Source organism: Phalacrocorax carbo, chromosome 17 (genome assembly GCF_963921805.1).
Source record: "Phalacrocorax carbo chromosome 17, bPhaCar2.1, whole genome shotgun sequence".
Taxonomy (NCBI): Eukaryota; Metazoa; Chordata; class Aves; order Suliformes; family Phalacrocoracidae; genus Phalacrocorax; species Phalacrocorax carbo.
The window spans coordinates 9,836,975-9,857,130 of NC_087529.1; the positions used below are offsets into that span (position 1 = coordinate 9,836,975).

Genomic DNA, 20,156 nt, shown 5'->3' on the forward strand with positions numbered 1-20,156 from the left:
AACGTACGGTTGGCTTCAGCACAGCCAACACCACTAGTGCTTGTACCAGGAAGAAAATAACGTTACACACTTCCTTGGTCCTCCAATTTGTGCCAGCCTCAGTTCTAAGGATTAATGCAGGCAGAGCTATGGAGAGACATTTTCGTGCTCAGAGCAGAACACTCATTTGGTACGATGCTGCCCAAAGGGGAGGAAGGTGGGACACCTCTCTGAGCCAGGGCTGGTTCTCTGGCTGTAGGTCAGGAGGCAGCAAAACCCCACAGTCCAGATCTGATTCTGCAGTATTTCTAACCAACCACCTGGGGCAACTTTTCAGAGGAATTCCAGGGCATCTCTCTCTCTCTTGTTGCTACCGTCCTAAGTGCAAGTTAACACAACTCTTGCCACTATCTTCCAGCAATTAACAAATATTCAGAAAGAATTTGCCCACATGCATATTGATCTCCCTATATGGCACTGCAGTAATACCTTGTACATGTCAGTGAGTAATGCAAGTAATGTTTTTCTTTGAGATTATTTATTTTTTTAAAATTGAAGAATGGAAATTTTCAAGAACAGGCTAAATAAAATTCATAAAAGAAACTGAGCTGGTGGTTAATGCCTCATCTTGAAAATTTCTTTCAAATACCAATCAGATTAATTAAAACCAGCTCCTGCTTTAGAGAAGTTAGACTATGATCTACACAGTTATGATTGACAGAGGAAGACAGATTCAGGGATACAGGTAAGCGAACATTTTTGTAAAGACTAACTAGAAATACTATTGATACTTTCTTCACGGAAGGGAATTGCAGTGCCGTAACCTTTCACACCACTGTGTGAAGCCTGACTTCTTACAAAACGTAATTTTTCTTACCTCCAAGTCCCTCAGAAGCCAGGTCTTACTGAAACCAGTTCCTTTGCTACATTTTTTCACTAGAAGCTTCAGTAAACCAGACTGAAGAAAGGCAGCCTGGATCTCCTTAAAGCCATGAATCTACACATAGACACACACAAGTAAGTAAAAAGGGAATGATGCATCACAATCCTTGCAAGGCCTTATCACACAGCCTCAATTAAACTTCCTGCCTAGATGAATTACACTGGGAATCTTTTTCTTTCATTTCCCCAAAAGACCCCAAAATACAAATCCCCACTTCAAATACCTTAAGAGTATCACTTATGACACACACAGAGTAGTAACTGGATATCTGTCTCGCTCTGACGGTCCAAAAAAATCCAGACCCCCCCTTCAAATACTTCAGGAGTAAGAAAAGGGGCAAGTGAGCTTCACTCCATAAAGCGCTATTCCTACAAATTTCTTCTTCAGCTTTTCACGAATGGTCAGCCCCCACAGAGTAAAAGCCACTCAACTTTCAAATCTGACTCACAAATGCTTTTTAAAGCCTCGCAACCATTTCAACCCCCTGCCAACAGGGGATAAAAGGAGCCAGCTGTGAGAGAATGAACTTGTGTTAGTTCCCCAATGTGCTTAGTCAGTAGCCAAGTTCCTGTAGCACAAGGTAGAACACGGACTTTTATTTATCTATTATGTTCTACAGGTCAGGCAAAAGATACCTTAAGTGTTCTGTAAAGCCCCTTCAGAGCGAGCGACAAGACCCAAGTTGCCTCCACTGCCTCAGCATAGCTGCTGTCCATGCTGGTTTGCAGAAGGTGAGTGGATATAAGAACAAAGTGCTGGAGGTACTGCCTCAGCTGGGTCTGGGAATCACTGCCTTCTTGTCCACACTTCTGAATCAACTGATAATCTTTCACTACAAGAGAGAAAAAACACAGTTCACTATGTTCCTCTTAAAATGTTGTGAAATCATGTCTTACCAGTAGATATGAGTAGGCTGAAACAAGAACACAATCCATACGTGAAGTACATTCTAATAACCACAGTCACATTAAAGAGACTGTAGAACCACCACATATCTGCCTTGCTGTGACAAAATTATACTCTTGTACTGAAATTATCTCAGATTCATTGAATAGTCAAGAAAATATTTCATTTTTCTGTGCAAGTTAAAAAACCCCCAGGTAACTTCTGGCAACAGCTGACTGTCTGCACATATTTGCACATAAACAGTACCACATACAAAGCAGCACATGTTGTATTTAAAATTAAAACGGGGAATATTCTAACCTGCAATTGATATGATTAAATAAATCTTGCTGATCTTACTGTTGAAAATGTCAACCATAAAAAAATCAGATATAATACATAACACAATAATTATAAAATTATATCCACAGCTTTCAATACCAAAAAAGCAGTTTAGTCTGTTTATTTTTCCAAGTGTCTTTTAAAGAACTTCATTAGTCAAATCTTAGGATAACCTTTTCTTTATTAACTTCACAATTATTAAGTTGTGTATGCCAAAGCTGAAAGCCCTCACTCCCACAAAGCCAACTGATTTGTTATGTTAGGTGTTTGGCTTGACTAGCTTTTAAAAGAAGGTGAAACAGAGGAAGAAAATTCTCTCTTGTACAACGAATGTGACTCAGGAGGCAGCATCTAGCTCTGGGTCTTTGTTGTTGTCTTCTGGTGAGTTTTATTGTTGGGTATTTTTAATAACCTTTAGACACCATAATAGCCAACACACACTACCAACGTGCCCTAGAAAGGATTATTCCTAAATGTCCAGACACACATCCTGGAGCATACACTATTTCATGCCATATAGCTCTTTTTACATTTTTGTCTCAAATTTTAGGGGTATCCAAACTGTTTTGAGAAGTTCTTCCAGACAGGAGGAAAGCAGAGAAAATAGACTCCTGACATTTTATAGAGTACATGACTAAAGAAGTTAGGCCCATCCTCACAGCACGCTTTTTTACACGATCAGTTGAAAACAGCCAATACAGCATCACTTCAGAAGCGATTGATCGATGATGGGTATGTTTGTGTTTGTTCTTAGTCTTCTTTTGCTAGTAGGTAGCACACCTTGCCCACAGTGGAAACAGGCACTTCATAAAAATTCAGAATATTTTTTGAGCAATAAAATGGACTACCCCAAAAACGTTCAGGCTCTGAGTACCTTTCCTTTATATGGCAGCACCTAACTACAAAGATGCTGCGTGTGCATTTTATAAATTTGCAGTTGCTGTTTTAAAACACTAAGCACACGTCTGTAAAGGGTAAGAGAGAAGCCATGAGCAAATCTTGAAACAGAAACAATTGCTTAATCAAAGGCCTATTTCTGAGATTTCTCAGTTAATAAAATGGTCAACATTCCTTTTCTGAATAAAAATAAATGAGTCTCCATCATCTTTACTGCAGAACTTCACAATTTGGCTTAACCTACAGGCAGAAAATCAGGTGACTTAATAATGGAAGTCAAACTCTGCAGACCTGCATCAAGCAGTTTAGTTAAAATATGGTTCTGGGTGTCCACAAAAAACTGTAAGGAAATACTCTGTGATTCTTTGATAAAATAAAAATGTCACAGAACCTGTTTTTCTCTTTCGGGTTTTGATGTCTACTACAACTGCCCTGTTTTTCTCTGTGAAATGCTTCAGGATGATCACGTTATGAGGCTCATTAGCATTGTCCATGTACACAGAACGAGTCCCCATACACAGCACCTGAAATTGCAGCAAAAGTTGCAGTTATTGTTTGGAACACTTATTTGTAAATACACAGTCACCTTTTCTATTGGTTACCCTTGCTTATACTTGGTATTGCAGTTTTTAGCTGAAAAAAATCTGCTCTTTGCCAGGTATTTGCTGATCCTTAGAAAATGGCAGTTCCTTTCTATAAAAGTAATGCCTACAACAAACAACTTAATGCTACACAGGCAATATATCAGAGTTATAACTATCAAGAGTGAGACTGGTTTGTTTCGCTAGTATAAAAAGCTGGTTTTGATACTCAAACATACTAAGCTGGTTTTCTCATGATAGTTACAAGTAGCACTCAAAGAAATACAAGGCAAAACCAGCTACGTTGTTATTCATTAAATAACCATTAACTGTGTGCAAGTGGAAAGATGTGAACTCTGACATACACTGTGTTTTCACAGTTTATAATGGATGTCCCCAGTTGATTAAATGCCTAGTGTTTAGAAGTAGAAACCTAAAAGCTCTAACCAATTTTTGCTTCCTTTAGCATCAATAGGCCACTTACCTCAGGGAACCCAACCAGAACCAATAAAGTGAAGATATTGGTGTGCTTTAGCTGGAAGGGCAGTTGCTTAATGCAATGGTCAGTGAAAGCAGCGATCACATTATGCCACTGCGCAGAAGAGTTCAAAGATCGAAGAATATCTGCCATGGAACTTGCCCAGTCCAGACCTACACGACTGGAAAGCAAGAGCAGTCTGTATTAGGAGGGCTGACTACATACTTACCTGAAACTATTTTTCCCCTCAAGACAGCGTATCACTGCCAAATCTGTCATAGCTAGAGCTTTCATATCATATATAACTTCTTCCAAATATTTGAAGCTTTCAGGTTAGCTGACACATGAATTCCATTTTGTTTTTCATCACTAGAGCATAAATACTACTCTGTTTTCTTAAAGGGTTTACAGTCCCAAATCAAAGCGTTCCTGGACATTGTCACCTTTAACTCCTAATTTTAGTTTACAGGCCAGAAGTTTTTCTTTGCACAACAGCAAATGCTTTAATTCCCACCTATGTAACTACCTGCTTTCTCTCTGTGGACTACACAAATCTAGAGACTGGCCTCCTTGCTCTAAAGTTAGTCTTTGAGAAACTCCTTTCCCTCAGCTGATTCTCTGGATATTCTGCCTTTAAATTTCACATGCTTTCCAATTTGTTTGATTTAACAAGTGTGATGTTAACCTTAGAATGCTTGAGAGCTTTCTCAGGGTCTTCAAAATGGAACATCTGCCTTGCCCCTCCTTGCTGTTTCCAGTGCAATTTTACTATACAAAAGTCTCTAACACTTTTACATAAAAGGGCCAGATCCAGACCACAGCACTGGTGATGACACACTCTCCACCTTTCCCAAGTTACACAAGAGGTATGTAACTCAATGGGAGATTATTAATGACATACAAAAAAATATAGGACTGTATTTTGGTTTTCCTCGAAGCTTCCAAACCTTACTTCTTCCGCCATAACATGCTACATAGGTAAGCCCAGGAAAATTAAGCCACTCTTCAACAACCTTCTTTTGACGGAAATCAAGAGGTTCTCACTGCAACAAGGGCTGCAGGTGCTAAGCCCTTCCCAGAATTAGGGCACGGGTTTAACCAACTTTGTTAAAAAGGCTCTATGCGTGAGGCACACATAAAAGACAATTAGCATTAAGTCATCAGAGAGTAACTAATAGGTTCAAATTAAAAAGCACCTGTCTAAACACACAGCTCCCAGACTGAACAGAAGATGAGTTGTCTTCCAGCCTTCTGGCACTGAAGATCCATCTCCCGCAGCAAACAAATTATGTTTAGCTGAAAGGACTTTAGCCACTGCAGCATCCACTTCTGCAGGCATAAGCCGCAGGATTAACTGGCCCAGAAGTCCCAGTGTTAGATGGTAAGTTTCATTTAGGTGGCCAGCATTTGAGATTACAACCTGAAACATCAGTGGAAGTATCTGTTCCAGGTTAATCAAAGACATTGTGGAACCCTATGAAAAGAGAAAAATCTCAGTAAGACAAGGAAATAAAAGACTTTTAGTCAAAGCCATAGCACACATGAAAGATTCTGTTCTAATGCTCTTTCGAGTGGGACAAAAGGAAATGAGAAACTAGGTTGTTTCTTCTGTTGTTGACTAGTTGAGCTGACCTGACACACAAACTTAGGTTGATGGTTTAGAATTTGCAGCTGTTGAACAGTTAAGATAGACTGCTCTACAGATAAATTAAAATTCCCTTCCCTCTCCCCTGACCAGGAGAAAGCCCTTACATTCCTTAGTAATGTGAAATGTCTCAAGACATTCTGATTCACGTTTTATAACATGTAAGCAACAAGAGCCCACCTCCCACATTTAATTTGCTATGAATTCCATTCATGTTACTTGTGACACCTAGAAAACTACAGATTGAGAATAAAAAGAACTCACTGATTTGAAAGGTGGTAACATAGCTGCCAGCAATCCTAGGATCCTCTTCTGAGAGCATTCAGCAAAAACCTGTTCCTGGCTAGGTATTAAAACCTTCTCTGCTTGCTTCTGGGTGGAATCCTCCAAAAGGTAGTCATCTGCTTTTTAAATTAAAACAAAAGAAGAAAATGCCCAAAATTACATTAAAAATAAGATAAATAAGTTATAGCTTGATTTTATAATTACAATCTAAGGATAAAACTCCTTTTAAAAATTTTATTAAAATTTGAAAAGCAAGTTTTTATAAATCTGTATAAAGACAGCAGGTAAAGAGATCTACACCATCTATTCAAAACCATCAAGGACAGTACTATGGACAGATCCATTTTACCATCAAAATTCTAAAATACTAGTCTTTAATAGAATAAGACACTTAACTTCTGGTTCCAAGTACGTAAGAATACACCAGTATTGTGTCAGACCAACAGGAGCTATAACCTCTATACATGGATATATATTGGTGGAATTCTACTCCGATTTCTATGATCCTTTAAACGGATCGCAAGGTAGCATTTGTTCAAAGCAGTATGCTTGGCAGGTTTTTACAAAGCAGACAGCTCGCTTGCGTTAGAGACATTTGCAAATACACAAAAATGGGTTAGGAACAAAAAATACAGCTGTCTGCTTTGCATACGAATGGATATTCCTGTGACGGGGAAATGAGAAATAGTCCTTTACCTGTTGGAGAAACATTATCATCCACAGACAAGTCTGACTCCTGTCTCAAAACAGCTTTCTTTGCAATGACAGCTTTGCTTTCACTTCCTTGTTTTCCTACTTTATCTTCTGCAGGAGACCGAATTTCATTGCGAGCATCTCCTTTCGCCTAAAAATAAAACAAAGACACTAAAAGATTAAAAAAAGAATTAACACCTGCAGAGACAGCCATGGAAAGAAGCAGCCAGTCATCTGCAGTCAACAAACATTCTCCTTGACTATCAAAACATTTTACTGGTTAAGAACTTCTTGATATATACACGTCTTAAGCTTCCATACGGTGAAAATATATTTTTCTATTTCACTCGTATCTCTATGCATAAAATTATTACAGTGTAATAGTTTTATACACTGTATAAAATGGTAGGAAACTCGTTTTCCTACCTAAACAGTGCTAACAACTAGGGGAAACGACAGTCCTTTCAGAAAGAACCTCCTTTGCCCCTTCCCTCCAATGCTTTTGTGAATCAGTTGCCTGTGAGAACATAAGATGCCGCCTTTGTCTTTGATCAGCTGGATCTAATAAAAAAAAACAAACCCCAAAACGAACCAACCAACAACTGTTCCCTTGCCCTGCAACTTTTACCAACAAATGAAATCATTACTATCCATTATTTCAGTTACCTCTACGGAATAGGATGTTTAAGCTTCTGAAGAACACACATCTAACTGGTATCAGAGGTTCTGTACATAACAGGTACTTACATTACAACGCATAAAAGAGCGTGTGCTTGGTTTCTCATCTCTTCCCTCCACTGCTTTATCACCAGTATGACTTTTTGGAGCACCATCTGTGGGAGGACCGACTGAAACAGCATCATTCTCTGAGAAGGATTCACCTTCTGGCAACATGCAGAGGAGAGCTAAATTTTTCAGACCTGAAAGCAAGAAAGTTATAAAAGCTATTTAGCTGCTGAGTGGCAAGATAGGCAAAAAGCAGACTCAAAATGTTTTTAAAGAGAACTGCAAACTTCCCCTCACACACTTCTGAATATCAGCTCCATTAAAAAGATGTTCCCCATCATGCTCACTTAATTATGTAGTTCCATTAAATAATAGTGATGAACAGGTGGTGACATTTTCCACCTCGCAAAGATACCATCAGGGTAGGAGTCTTAATTAATTTAAGAAAGTGTTAGAGAGACCTTCCAGCAGCATAAGTTATGAAAGGTAAATGAAGTTTTTCATAGCTTTTAATCTTCTGACCATTTAAATACCTATACAATAAAACTGTACATTAAAAACAGATTAAATAATGACCGTGCATAAGTATGTGTTTGTGGTGGCGGCGGCAGCACTTCAGCTGTATTAGAGCTGCTCAAAACAACTACCAGTAAATTTATTTCACCTTGAGCCTGCAATTTTTGATACATTCAACATAGGTCTCTATTGTATCACCCTGTTTTCTGTAGTAGGTCTTAGTTCAGAAATCCCCATTTCCAGAAAAGGGACAGCATCCCCAGAAACTTATCTCAGACCACAAATAAGGTTAAAAAATTCTTGCGAAGAGATGCAGAACAAAAAACATTTTCCACCAAGTCATTTGCTTTCCTTCAAGTCTTTCAGTTGTCAGTAACATGTTAGTAACAGAACATGAAGCTATTTTGATTGATCCCTTTAAAACGTCTAAGATGGAAAAAAAAAACCCAAAGAGTTGCCAAGTTGTCTCAATATTTATGTAAGCATAAAATTAATTTTCTCAAGCACTCTGTTTTCCATGTTCCAGTGACCCTGAACGACACTTGTTCTACATTTGCTTTCTACATAAACAGTTATGCTCAGTGAAGTACACAGTAGCTTCCCCTTTCCTTTGGAAACCTCAAAGTGAGTAATCACAGACTTTTCTGACACTTGCTAGAAACCATTGTTTCAGTGAAGGAGGAGCTGACTCACCTTTTCCATGCTGTGCTTTCATCAAGCAGTCTCCGATGAGCTGTATGCACTGATGCTGCAGAACTCTGGCATGACTGAGGACCTGTGAATCTAGTTTCTCTCCTTCTACTTCCTCCCCATTTGCCAGATCTGCACTGTAGAGAGTCAAAGCTGCAAACAACAGCCAGGAATAATTGTGGACATATGGCTGGATGAGCCTCTGTCGGTCACTGATTCGAATAGTCACCATTGGATACACTGTGATGCTGTGAGTGGGCAAGTGACTGAAAGAAGAAGGTACATGATTTTGAAATGCAGCCATTTCTTGCTAACCAGTGTAGTTAGTAACACGCGACACCTCTGCAGGAAACTATGAAAAACCCAACACATTCCAGAGTTTCAAACTATAGACCTTCAAGTGCTGTAAACTGTCAGAGCCTCACTGACTTCAGCAGTGCTCATTTAACAGAACCTGAACTGTCACAAGAGCTCCTGCTCTAGAAATGAATTTTTTTAAGATCTTTGGTGTCAAGCAGTGAAACCTATGCTGTCTAACCACAGCACTGTGAGTTTCTTCTATCCCAGCATTCACGGCTGATAACTCCCTCTGCAACTTTCACAGCCACGGCTAGAAAACAATTGCTACTAAGTTACTTCAGAGGTTGGGGCAGGTTTCCAAACTGCAGAAGTTTTTGCTGAACTGGCCCTATATTTGTTATGTTTCCCTGAAGGACACCAGCTAGATGTTCTATGTCAGATGCTGCCTTGTAGGAAGAGACATGAGAGTGACTGTACTTAGTCACTTGTTCACTGCCAAGTGAAGTGAGTACAGAAATCACGTATTTAATACCTGTCAGAGTATTTCTTTGCAGAATAGCACCCATAGCAAAGGTCAAAGTCATCACACACATTGCAGTTCATTCTCCGACCTATGATAACTCCTTGACAGTGATCACAGGCGTACTCCATGTTAACCATTTCATGGTCATCCTCATGTCCTTCAGGTTTAACTCCACCTGTAAAGAAATATTTTAAGATTTCCCTGTAAATCCTTTTTGATAATGGATCTTTCTTAATTTCATGTTCAGATTAGGAAAAGAAAAGCTTAACATTTCTAAAATATCCAGAAGAAAAGTATTTCACTTCATTTTATGAATAATTTGTAAGATGCTATTTTGCCTTTGAGTATAGGGGTTTGAGGGTGGTTGGTTTTTTTAATGATTCTTACCAAGAAAACAAGTTTTACACAGATCCATGTCATTGCATTGCAGGCAGCGGTAGCGATGCCATGGCGCAATTTCATCACAGCCATCGCAGGATATGTCCACGTTTAGCAGGTCACAGTAACGAGCGACAAACATGTGCATCTAGAGCAATAAATGGACACAGTTTACTTGAGTATTATTTTCTGACTTTGAGAAAGCTCTCTTTAGACAGAAAGCAGAACACTTCCCCTGCCAAAAAAGTATGGGGATATTTTAATCATTTTCGACTTTTGAAGGCCTACAGGGAACCAGGGATCCAGCTCATGAAAAATCAGTTTAAGTTAGATTCCTTTCTCTCCTTTATACTTTTAGAAGTCTCCTAATTACCCCTTCTTCAGACAAATAAGCAAATCATGAGGTCACCTTTCTCTGCTTCTCTGGGTCAGCTTGAGCTATCTTTTCATACCAGGTCTCAAACATTACATCCTGACATTCATCCATCCACTCACAGTTTTGCTTGTAGTCTGCAATTTCATCTTCTTCACTCCACTGACTGAAAGAAAAGCAAGCTCAGAATTCAGTTGGAACGCAATCAGGCTTCCCTCTAATGTAACTTGAGATACTTTTTTTTTTTTTAAAGAACAAAGTGCTGTAACATGCTAAGAAAAACAGAATTGTGAGAACTCCAGTTCACTTGGTTAATAAATGACCATACAGACATGTGCTTCTTGCCTCCGTGACCAGTTCTTAGATACACATGGGAAGCAGAATGCAAAGTCAGAAAAATCCACTTACAAAACTGTTCATGGTAATGCCGGCAGATCAGATGGCAGATTTTAAAAGCTTTTTGGCCTTTACATTTGCTTACGTGTAAGAACTACAACTACTATAAAAATGAAATATGCAGGTGTTAAAACATTTGGCATTTATCAAGACAAGAAACAGCATTATCTACCTCCTGCTGCACTGCCTAACCGAGTGAAACGTTCCAGCAGTAATCAGGTTAAAGATAAACTTTTAATAGTTTTTGTGCTAGTAATGCTGCAAAAATTTTCAAATACTTCAGTTAAGCCCTTGGATACCGGCCAAAATTTTGCCATACTTCTTAGTAGCATTTTTTACTGCTTGTTCCAGCACAAAGTTCAGGAGCCTTTCTTGGTAAAAACGGTATCAATAGTTAGTACCACGTGCAAGTTGCGTTCTTCCTGACTCACCAAATGACACTGTCATGAATGCTTATGTTTTCTTGTGATGTAGTCATGAGAAGCTGTGGTAGTTGGATCTCAACAAAGAAGGAAAGATCGCTCGGTTCCCAGCTCATATCCAAAAGGTGAAGGAGAGTTGTCTGCACACATGATAAGGCTGGAAGCAACGATCTAAACAAAAAACAAGACAACAGAACATGACTGCTCTAACCTAAAGCTGAAATTGCGTATTTGGGGATCAAGAGGGAGACACTCGCTGTACACTGTTTTCCAGGCTTTACTCTGCATTAAGTCAACTATGTGGCAGAAACTCAGGTTTCCTAATGCATAAACTTACACAACTTATTAAGAAGCACAGCCAACACAATTTGAAGTAAAGATGGTATTTTTTATGGATTCAGTTGAGATAGAGCTTGTACTATTGCCTGAGCATGAGCAAGAGGGTCTGTTTCTTCTCTGCAGTACATTTTCCTGATATTTGCAGGAACTGGTTCTCTTTGAAACCTTTGCCATGTTCAGTTGAAACTAGACAAAGGACTTTGAAGTTATTGGCAGGGAAACGGACAATATAATATAGTCATGAAATTCTCATTTATTTAGGGCACCTGGCTATAAATCCCAGCAATTCTAACCAGGATGCTACCAAAACATGAGCTTTAACATTAAAGCATGGCTGCAGAATTGTGACGTTTATTATGGCATTACTCTCGCCGAAGTATTCCACAATAAATTCGCTATTTCTAGTATTTTACTATTAAGCTTCAGAAACACACTGCAGAACTATAACTACAAAATGCCATAATAAGTCTGAGTTTTAAGATTGATAAATTTGTTGTGCTTTCCTGCATAGTATTAATAAAGGAGTAACTTTGTATTTTTCATCACAAGATCAAGGTTCCATATTTAGTTCTGTAAATTATGCATGGCATAGTCAAACTAAATTAAGACATTAAAACAATAAGTAACAAGGGAAGAGGTGTGGAAGAACAGAAAAAAATAATCTCACGTGAGTAATGCCAGCAAGGTACTGTACCTGTCATTAATAGCACTAAATCCCTTCACAGAATTTACCAGGAACAAAACAAGCTGATAGTAGGACTCTCGAATCTCTTTGTGTAGCTCAGCACCACAGCCTTCCAAGTTTCCAAAGTAGCTAGAAATTAAAGACTCAGTTTAGTAGTCTAGAATTCACTACTACATTTTAGGTAGCATGATTTGTGCAAACTGACAATCTTTTAAACACTCCCCAGAAGTGGGAAGGATGTTAGTTTAGTTTAAAATGCAATCTGCCACTTTCAAAGGAAAATAAAAGAATCTGTCCTAGGTTTCAGAAGTTAAGAAATAAAATAGGCGAAGAGAACATTCTCATGGCATCAGTGAAAAAAACATTCCTTCAAATTAGGTTTTTGTAAAGCACCCTTTTAATCAGGGTCTTAGAGATCAGCGCGCTGCACCATATAAAAGCTCTTGACAAGTGAGAAACCAGCCGACAGAGTGGCATATATCCATATATTGCAATGTGAACAACAAGCATAGAATTGATATGATTTTTTTTCCCATGTGTGCGTGTGTATTTTGATCTGGTTGGAAATGTAAGCATGCTGCTAGGTATTCATGCTGATTCTACCCACTGGGTATGGGTAGCTATAGGTAGGTATAGCTGTACCACTAAGTCTCACTTGAAAATAGGTCTTGATTTTTTTTTAAATGAAGCACACAAGGTATGCATAGTAGCCTAAAAACTAATCCTCAGTCCATATTTTTATTACCCACATGGATTAAAACCAATAACTTTGCACTGTTTTCAACATACATAACTGGGAGAACACAGGGACTAAGACATTAGATCATGTGGCTGAGACTTGCCTAAAAAATTACTTACTTTGTAAAATCTTTCTGACAGGCCAGAAGTTCTAAGAGAAAAAGTACACACGGTGGCTGAAAACAGTGTGGCTGCCCAAGTGAGTCTAGGCACTGGCGGATTGTCTTGAGCACTTCCAAAATACTCTGCCCTTGGGATTTTCTCAAAGCAAGGACCTTTAAAACACTAAGAAGAGCAAAAATCATCTATGAGAACTTCAAAACATCATGCTTAAAATAATCCAAATAAATCACAATTCAGGAAGCACTTGACCAGGAAGTTTGGTATCTAAATTTCCGGTTGTAATTTGGCAGTGGTATATTGCAGTTGGAGTGAGCGATAATCTATGGGTGCCCCATCCCTAGAAACATTCAAGGCCAGGCTGGACGGGGCTCTGAGCAGCCTGATCTAGCTGAGGATGTCCCTGCTCACTGCAGGGGGGTTGGACTGGACGGCCTCTAAAGGCCCCTTCCAACCCAAGCCATTCTATGAGTCTAAAAAGCTTCAGCCAGAATCCTGCACCAGTCCAACTTTTAGAGCCTAAAATAGACAAACTGAGAATTGGAAATCTCTCTTTTGATATACATTTTCAGAATATCAGGCAATTTAATGAGGTGCAACTATTGTATATTTGGTATCAAGGATTTCTAGTACTGCTATATCATGTCTTTGCTGTTTGTAGATAAGAAGCAAAACGCCACTGCAAACAGATCTCAGGAAGCCAGACAACAAACAGACACGTCCTTGTTTTTCACATTCTGAAGTTCTACATGACAGAACTGAATCAAAGGAAATAATACTCTCTATGAGCCCATACGTGGTTGTGAATAACTGAAGTTTGATACATAAATCTGACAACTATTTACGTACAACATGATTTTCAATGCTATCTTGCACATAAAAGATGTTTTATTCCATCTGAAGAGGTCTGCAGACAAGCTTCTGTATTTTATAATTGGCAACATTTTCAATTCGCTTACCTTTCATGTGAAAGTGATTGATCCTTAATAAAGTCTAATGTGTTTTTCAATATAGGATATTTCTCCTTCACAGTAGGCACAGCTCTTGGCTCTTCCATTGATCTGAAAGACAGCAGCCTTAGTCTTCCACGGCTGAACTGAGATTTTCGTGTAGGAGTAGAAGGAGGTGATGATACATCTTGCTGTGAAACTGTATTCTCCACAGGCTTACTATGAAGTGCAGATGCTTCTTCTGTCTGGAGGGGGTCTGGAACTTGTTTGCTCTTTGTATCAGATTCTGTCATTTGGCCCCCGTCTTTTGAAACAGCATGAGTTACTCCATTGGAAGACAATGAGTGTGCTGCCTGGAAGTCTGCGTCCACAACAGAACCTTTTCTTTGGCATTTATCACTGACATACTGTTGGATATCATCAATATCTTGGGCTTCCAAGCTGTCTGAAGCAGCATCTTTCGTCTTTGCTCTTACAGGCAAAAAATTCAGCAACAAAAGGCTCTTCTGCATACAAAGTTTTGCTGCAGCATACAAATTGGAAGAATTAAAATCATGACAATAAAATGCCAAACTTGCCATCTTCTGCTTAGGAAAAAAAAGTTATTTATCTTGTTTCTTCTGAGCCAAGACAGCTAGAAAATACTGTTTTTCTTATTATATTGATCACAACACTGTCAGTTACTTAATTCTAGACTTCCAAATGCTAAATTTGAATGATCACGCTGAACCATACGAAGCACACACCAATAAATCAGAACATACACACCAATAAATGAGAACACATTTTATTCTAGTAACAGTCAGTGGCTCTTCTAACATCAGTTAATTGTGGTAACAAGTATTTACAAAAATAGATGAATGTAAGTTCAGAACCAGGTGACCCCAGTGAGAGGTCACTCCCTGCAGGATTTTCCCCTGAACTATTTTCTGCAAAGAATAGCAGAACACAATCCCAGTTAGTTCATGTAATGTGCACTAGTTTATCTCTTCAAGTATTAAAAAACACCAGTTGCTAACTTATCTTTTACAGCAAAAATACATGTCTAAGATTCACAAGGCAATGCTTTACTAAACTACCTGGAATGCTTATACATTTGGAAAGGCAACACTTACCAAGAGTTTCTGGGTTCACCTCACTTGCTTCTGTGTTCTGCTTCTCCTCAGTATCATTTCCCCTACCCATTAGGGATTTCTGCTTCATTTCCAACTGTAGACAGGATGTTAAAATAGTTAAAATATGACTCCCCCTGTGTATCTATACAGCAAGGCAGTATGAAGACTACATTGCATTAAAGGAATTTAATCTCGGGAACAGATGACAGTATTTACCATCCCCTATTGCAGAATAAAACACCCAGCTGTCTGAAAGAGCAATGCCTAACCTATCCAAGCAGATTACACAGCCTCATACAGAGATGCTCAAGGTTTGTAGGCTGAGAATCTTCCCTGTCTTGTGACTGGATGTGCATCAGCCCTCCAAGAGAAAGAGGGCTCCCCCTTTATCCCCAGCACTCAGGAAAAGATATGTTTAGTCATGAGGTGAGATTCTCCAGAAGCATCATGTAATCCAACTTGTGAGTGCTGTCAGATGCAAACAGCACCCGTCATGCAACAGGTACAATGCAACTACTCATCTTAACATGCATCTGCACTCATTGCACCTCTGGCTATCAAGCTGCCAGGAATTCTTGCAGGTAGGGGAAGAGGAGGAAGGAGGTCACAAGATGCTAGAAGTTAACCGGCCCACATCTGAAGGGCTCACAGGAGTAGCAGAGAAGCAGGCCATAGCAGTCTGAATTAGCTGTTCTTGAAGGCCACACAGTTGTTAACGTTTAGAATCTCCTGCAGACTAGCAAAATCTAACTGAATTTTGACTCTCCGTAACTGCAGGTGATGACACACACACCTCTCACCAGGATTTTTGCTGATGACACCAGCTCTTGACATAAGGCTTATGTTTCAAGGAAAATTATGTGCAAAAAAAATACTCTGAACTGCAGCCAGTTACTTGCTTGTCAAAGCAGCAATTATTTCCTTTTCTGTTAGCACTGCATTACTGTGAGAGTGATGTTTAAGACAGATTTCTTTCTATGTTATGCCTCAAAAGAATTCCAACTGCTCGTAAGAATCTCCCTAATAAACAACATGCTTTCTTATTGAAAAGTAACACAAACGTAACAGATTTTGAGTAAAATTCAGTCCTCAATACTCATGATGACACATCTGGGGCTGAGGGAAGGAGGGGAGCATTAGAATGCATTTAAATGTTTAAGTTCATAGTTTAGAAGTGAATGTATGTTCTTCCTAATCGAAAACAGTTAACCTAGAATCACTGAAGCAAAAACATGGTTCCACCCTACTCCTTAACATTGCATTGTAAAATATTAAGCTGAATGACATTAACAGACGTCCTCCTGAGTGATCTTACCATCCATATTCTAATTGAATCAGCCAGGGAATATACTTGTGCAAACTCATCACCCAAAGGCACCTTGCCTCCACTGTTGACTGGAAACGAGAGAAAGAAAAGTCCTGTTTATTTACAGCTCCATTTTTTATACAACTTGACTACTTAACTAAAATTATGTTAGAGTCTTCCTTTCACCTCTTAGTCAATACTTGGAATTATGCCTGTAAGAAAAATAAGGAATAAAAACTGCCCACTTTCATATGCCTTAAATACATAAATTGCACCTTAGAGTTATTTGCAAAGTTAAATTATTAATACCTTTCTCATCTCTTCCCAAAATTGACACCTGCAGCCATAGAAAATAAAAAGCTCTCTCTATACGTGCAAACATTACTAATGCAAACTGATAGAATAATCAAGAAATGCTTAGTATTAACTTAAAGCTCTATAGATTTATTTATCATTTTTTTTCCCCCTTTTGTCTTATGCTATGAATTCCTTGAACAGACTTTCAAGATCAATTTACAAAAACTAAAGACCTGACAAAACAGTTTCCATCAAAACTGGCCTGACGACGACTATGGAGAAAGATGTTCCTATGTGGGGTCTTCCCTTTCCCATTCCCCCATTTTTTCCTCCTTTTCAGCACCACTTGTACGTACTTCACACAGCATAGGTGAACATGGATCTTGAAATTAGTCTGCCCCACCAAGACCGACAGATGAAGCTATTAACATAATAGCAGGATGGATATCTTATCCACCCAGTAATGCGTTCCTCAGCTACCAGAGTTTTCAATCTTACTCAGAAAATCAGATCAATTGTCAGACATAGACAAAATGACTAAAGGCAATAACCAATTTAGTCATCAAGTCAGTCTTTGTGTCATTTTTACCCATAACTTTATAGCTCAAAATGTAAGGTGTTTAGCTTCAAAATTGTGACAGAAAGTGAAAGCCTAAAATTAAACGTTTCAAAATCAAGTAACACCTTATCCAATACTTCAAACATATTAATAAGCTTTATGGAAGGATGGTGTAAATTAGATAGTTGTTCATTTTACCTTCTGAAAATGCATAAGCTGCAATACAATGGACATTATACAAGTTAAAAGCAAAATATTACCTTTTATTTTTAAAAAATATATTTTGAGGATGCCAAGGTTAATTTCCACGGTATAACATTCTGGGAGGTAATTCACACCTCCTCCACCCCCAACATTTAAAAACATATTTAAGTTGGTGCTGACTTTTTAGAAAAGATACACTGAGAGTGGAAAATGATATAAGAACCTCTCATCACTGGGAGCCACACTGTTCTGAATTAAAACCCCAGAGGACATCACTACTCTCTTTAGGTATATCATTGTAAGGCTTAGGCAGTGGCTGATGATGGTTTATTAGTATTTGGACAGAGCTCTGAAGATAAAAGCATATACTAATAAAAAAAAAAAAACCAACACTCTAGAGATAAGGCTTACCACGTCTACCTAAACAATGACTTCTTTATACAGAACATCTTTTTCAAAGTGTCACACTAAACTGATTTTTCAAAGTTTATGAACTGAACTATAAGATAGCCTTTTACAAACTTTATGTCTTCATTATTAAGATAGTCTAATATTAGAGTTACCATATTTTTGAAGCTTCTCATACAAATCTGGAGTGAGATACACCAAAGCAGCAAATGTTGAGTTCACAGCTTGATCAACAGTAGAACCAGCAACTATATCTGTCTTTGGGGTCTGTTTTTTACATGCCTGTATAAGTCCTTTGAAAAGTTCAGATTTTTGCCCACTGAAGTCCTGGGCAGGATCTGATTTTGCAAAGTCGATAAGAAAGTTACGGCAGTCGTCTTGGTGAGAGCTCCTAGCCTGGAAAAAATGTTAGAAAACATTTACCTTTAATATTACCTGAAAAGTTGTTGCAGCACGTTTCTATAATTAAGTTAACTTGCAGTATATGCACTGCGGCTGAGCAACCGGATCTAACGGAACATGTCCCTGCCCAAGGCGGGGGTGTGTGTGAATTAGATGAACTTTGAAGGTCCCTCTCAGCCATTCTGTGGTTCTATGAAAACTAATAAAGGGCACAGAACAACAGTTTCTTTCCTCCTTGATATTTGAATTAAACAGTGCAACTGATGACAACTTTAGCACAACAGCATATGCTTAAGGACATACCAGCTAATTAAGTCTGAATGAAACTGTATGATACACAGGGATTTCATGCCAATGAAACAAAAGCAGTGGTGTAAGTACCTCTTTTTTATCTTGGTGCAGTCTGCTGCTTTTACTGGCTCCCAGGAGTGCCTCAGGACACATCTGATGCCTGAAGACAGGTTTCCACAGAGGAGAATTAAGAACTGATGTTACTTTCAAAGCAGGCAGGTCTGCTTCACTACCTAGTTCTGCAAGAAATTCAGAACAGACACTTCAGTTGCTAAATATTTTTGTTCATTTTTACAGATCAATGAAATTAATAAAAGTTAAACGTCCAGTGGCAGGAGGGGGAGGTAATGCAAAAAGACTGAAGTAGTAATATAACTATATTCTTTAACTTCTGTTTCTCTAATGTGGTGCAGAAAACTGATGTACCCTTTCTTTAATGATAGCATCAATATCCTATCATATAGTGACAATATGTTACATCATGGAAGGACTTCAATTTAAAATTTTTGCTGTACTTATACCTCTAGAAATTTCTGAACAATTTGCAAGAGTTTAAAAGCTTTTTCCTCCTACGAAAGACATAATAATTTGCTATACGTAAGGTAGGTCATAATTAACAAAGGAGAAAAATATTTTATGATAAGAACACTTCAGTTAGTTCCCTAAATCCACAGGTAAGTATCTGCCTAATTTTCCAAGGTAAGTAGTGACCACGTGACTGCAGCAAGAACTCTAACTTTGTTTAATTTCTCCAAAGTGGTGAGCGAATTGCCATTTAGGAAGCTAGCTAGAAGTGTTCTGGTTTTGAAATTAAAGAATAAACAACTGTCTCTTTTTTTAATTATGGCACCCATCTCACATTTTGTATGTTATTTATCTTCAGTGGCCCCGATCCTAAGAGTGCTTAACTTCTGGAATTAGCCAAACTTAACGTGACTGGGCAAACTGTGATATTACTTCATAAATGTAATTCAGCTTAGTACGACTACTTTCAGGTGTCCACCTTTTCCTAATATTGGCTTCTGACTACTAGAGAAATCAGTGATCTCTGGGCCATTTTCAGAGTAGTCCCACAGAACAGAGGCCAGGCTTGCTGCACGGAGGCCACAAGAAATGGATAAGGCTCAATGACCGCACGTCGTTAAGCAGCAATACAGCAAGGCTTCCATCTTCAGTCAAGGCAGGAGTACAGAAGGAACTTCATTTTCACAGGGGATTCGAAACATAAGGTCCTTGTATCTTCTATTTACAGGGCACCACAACTTCTGGAGCTATTCAGTGCACTCACCTCGTAGAGATTTCAGTGCCATACTTCGGGAAGCCAAGCGCCCCATCAACCGGGATACAAGAAGCTGTAAATCCAAGCCCCAAGAAACGGCAACATCTGGTAGGCCATAAGCAGTGACGGAAAACTTGTAGCCCCACTCATTATTACTGCTGTCAGAGTGAAAGAGAAACTGCAGCCGTGGGCCAGCCTTAAAGGTCACTTTCTACAGAGCAACAAAACAGTCATTTTGCCAAATGTACATGACAGGAAGACGTTTCAGGGTAATGAATTTCCTTCAGCAATTGTGGTTTTTCAGTATTATGTTCTGACCATAACAGATCTAATTTCCCCCACCATCTGAATGAGAAACCCACAATACCAAGCAGATAAAATTTCTATTCAATAGCTTAATGAGAAATATCA

At 38.7% G+C, this 20,156-nt stretch overlaps 1 protein-coding gene across 2 annotated transcripts in view; it reads right to left on the reverse strand.

Annotated features, from left to right (window-relative positions):
• The window catches only part of ZZEF1 (zinc finger ZZ-type and EF-hand domain containing 1), a 59,053-nt gene that overhangs the window by 14,954 nt on the left and 23,943 nt on the right, over positions 1–20,156 (reverse strand). The window contains exons 24-44 of one of the 2 annotated variants that reach the window (XM_064468104.1): positions 19,755–19,956; positions 18,557–18,705; positions 17,929–18,169; positions 16,315–16,394; positions 15,000–15,093; positions 13,894–14,407; positions 12,935–13,099; positions 12,086–12,205; positions 11,062–11,223; positions 10,271–10,400; positions 9,871–10,009; positions 9,493–9,658; positions 8,664–8,926; positions 7,476–7,648; positions 6,732–6,879; positions 6,015–6,151; positions 5,302–5,579; positions 4,112–4,286; positions 3,438–3,570; positions 1,558–1,754; positions 857–976 (exon numbers count right to left, since the gene is read on the reverse strand). In XM_064468104.1, the coding sequence (XP_064324174.1) occupies positions 857–976; positions 1,558–1,754; positions 3,438–3,570; positions 4,112–4,286; positions 5,302–5,579; positions 6,015–6,151; positions 6,732–6,879; positions 7,476–7,648; positions 8,664–8,926; positions 9,493–9,658; positions 9,871–10,009; positions 10,271–10,400; positions 11,062–11,223; positions 12,086–12,205; positions 12,935–13,099; positions 13,894–14,407; positions 15,000–15,093; positions 16,315–16,394; positions 17,929–18,169; positions 18,557–18,705; positions 19,755–19,956 (3,786 nt within the window). Of the gene's footprint in view, positions 1–856; positions 977–1,557; positions 1,755–3,437; positions 3,571–4,111; positions 4,287–5,301; positions 5,580–6,014; positions 6,155–6,731; positions 6,880–7,475; positions 7,649–8,663; positions 8,927–9,492; positions 9,659–9,870; positions 10,010–10,270; positions 10,401–11,061; positions 11,224–12,085; positions 12,206–12,934; positions 13,100–13,893; positions 14,408–14,999; positions 15,094–16,314; positions 16,395–17,928; positions 18,170–18,556; positions 18,706–19,754; positions 19,957–20,156 lie in introns of both variants that reach the window. The other variant, XM_064468103.1, reaches the window with a different exon arrangement.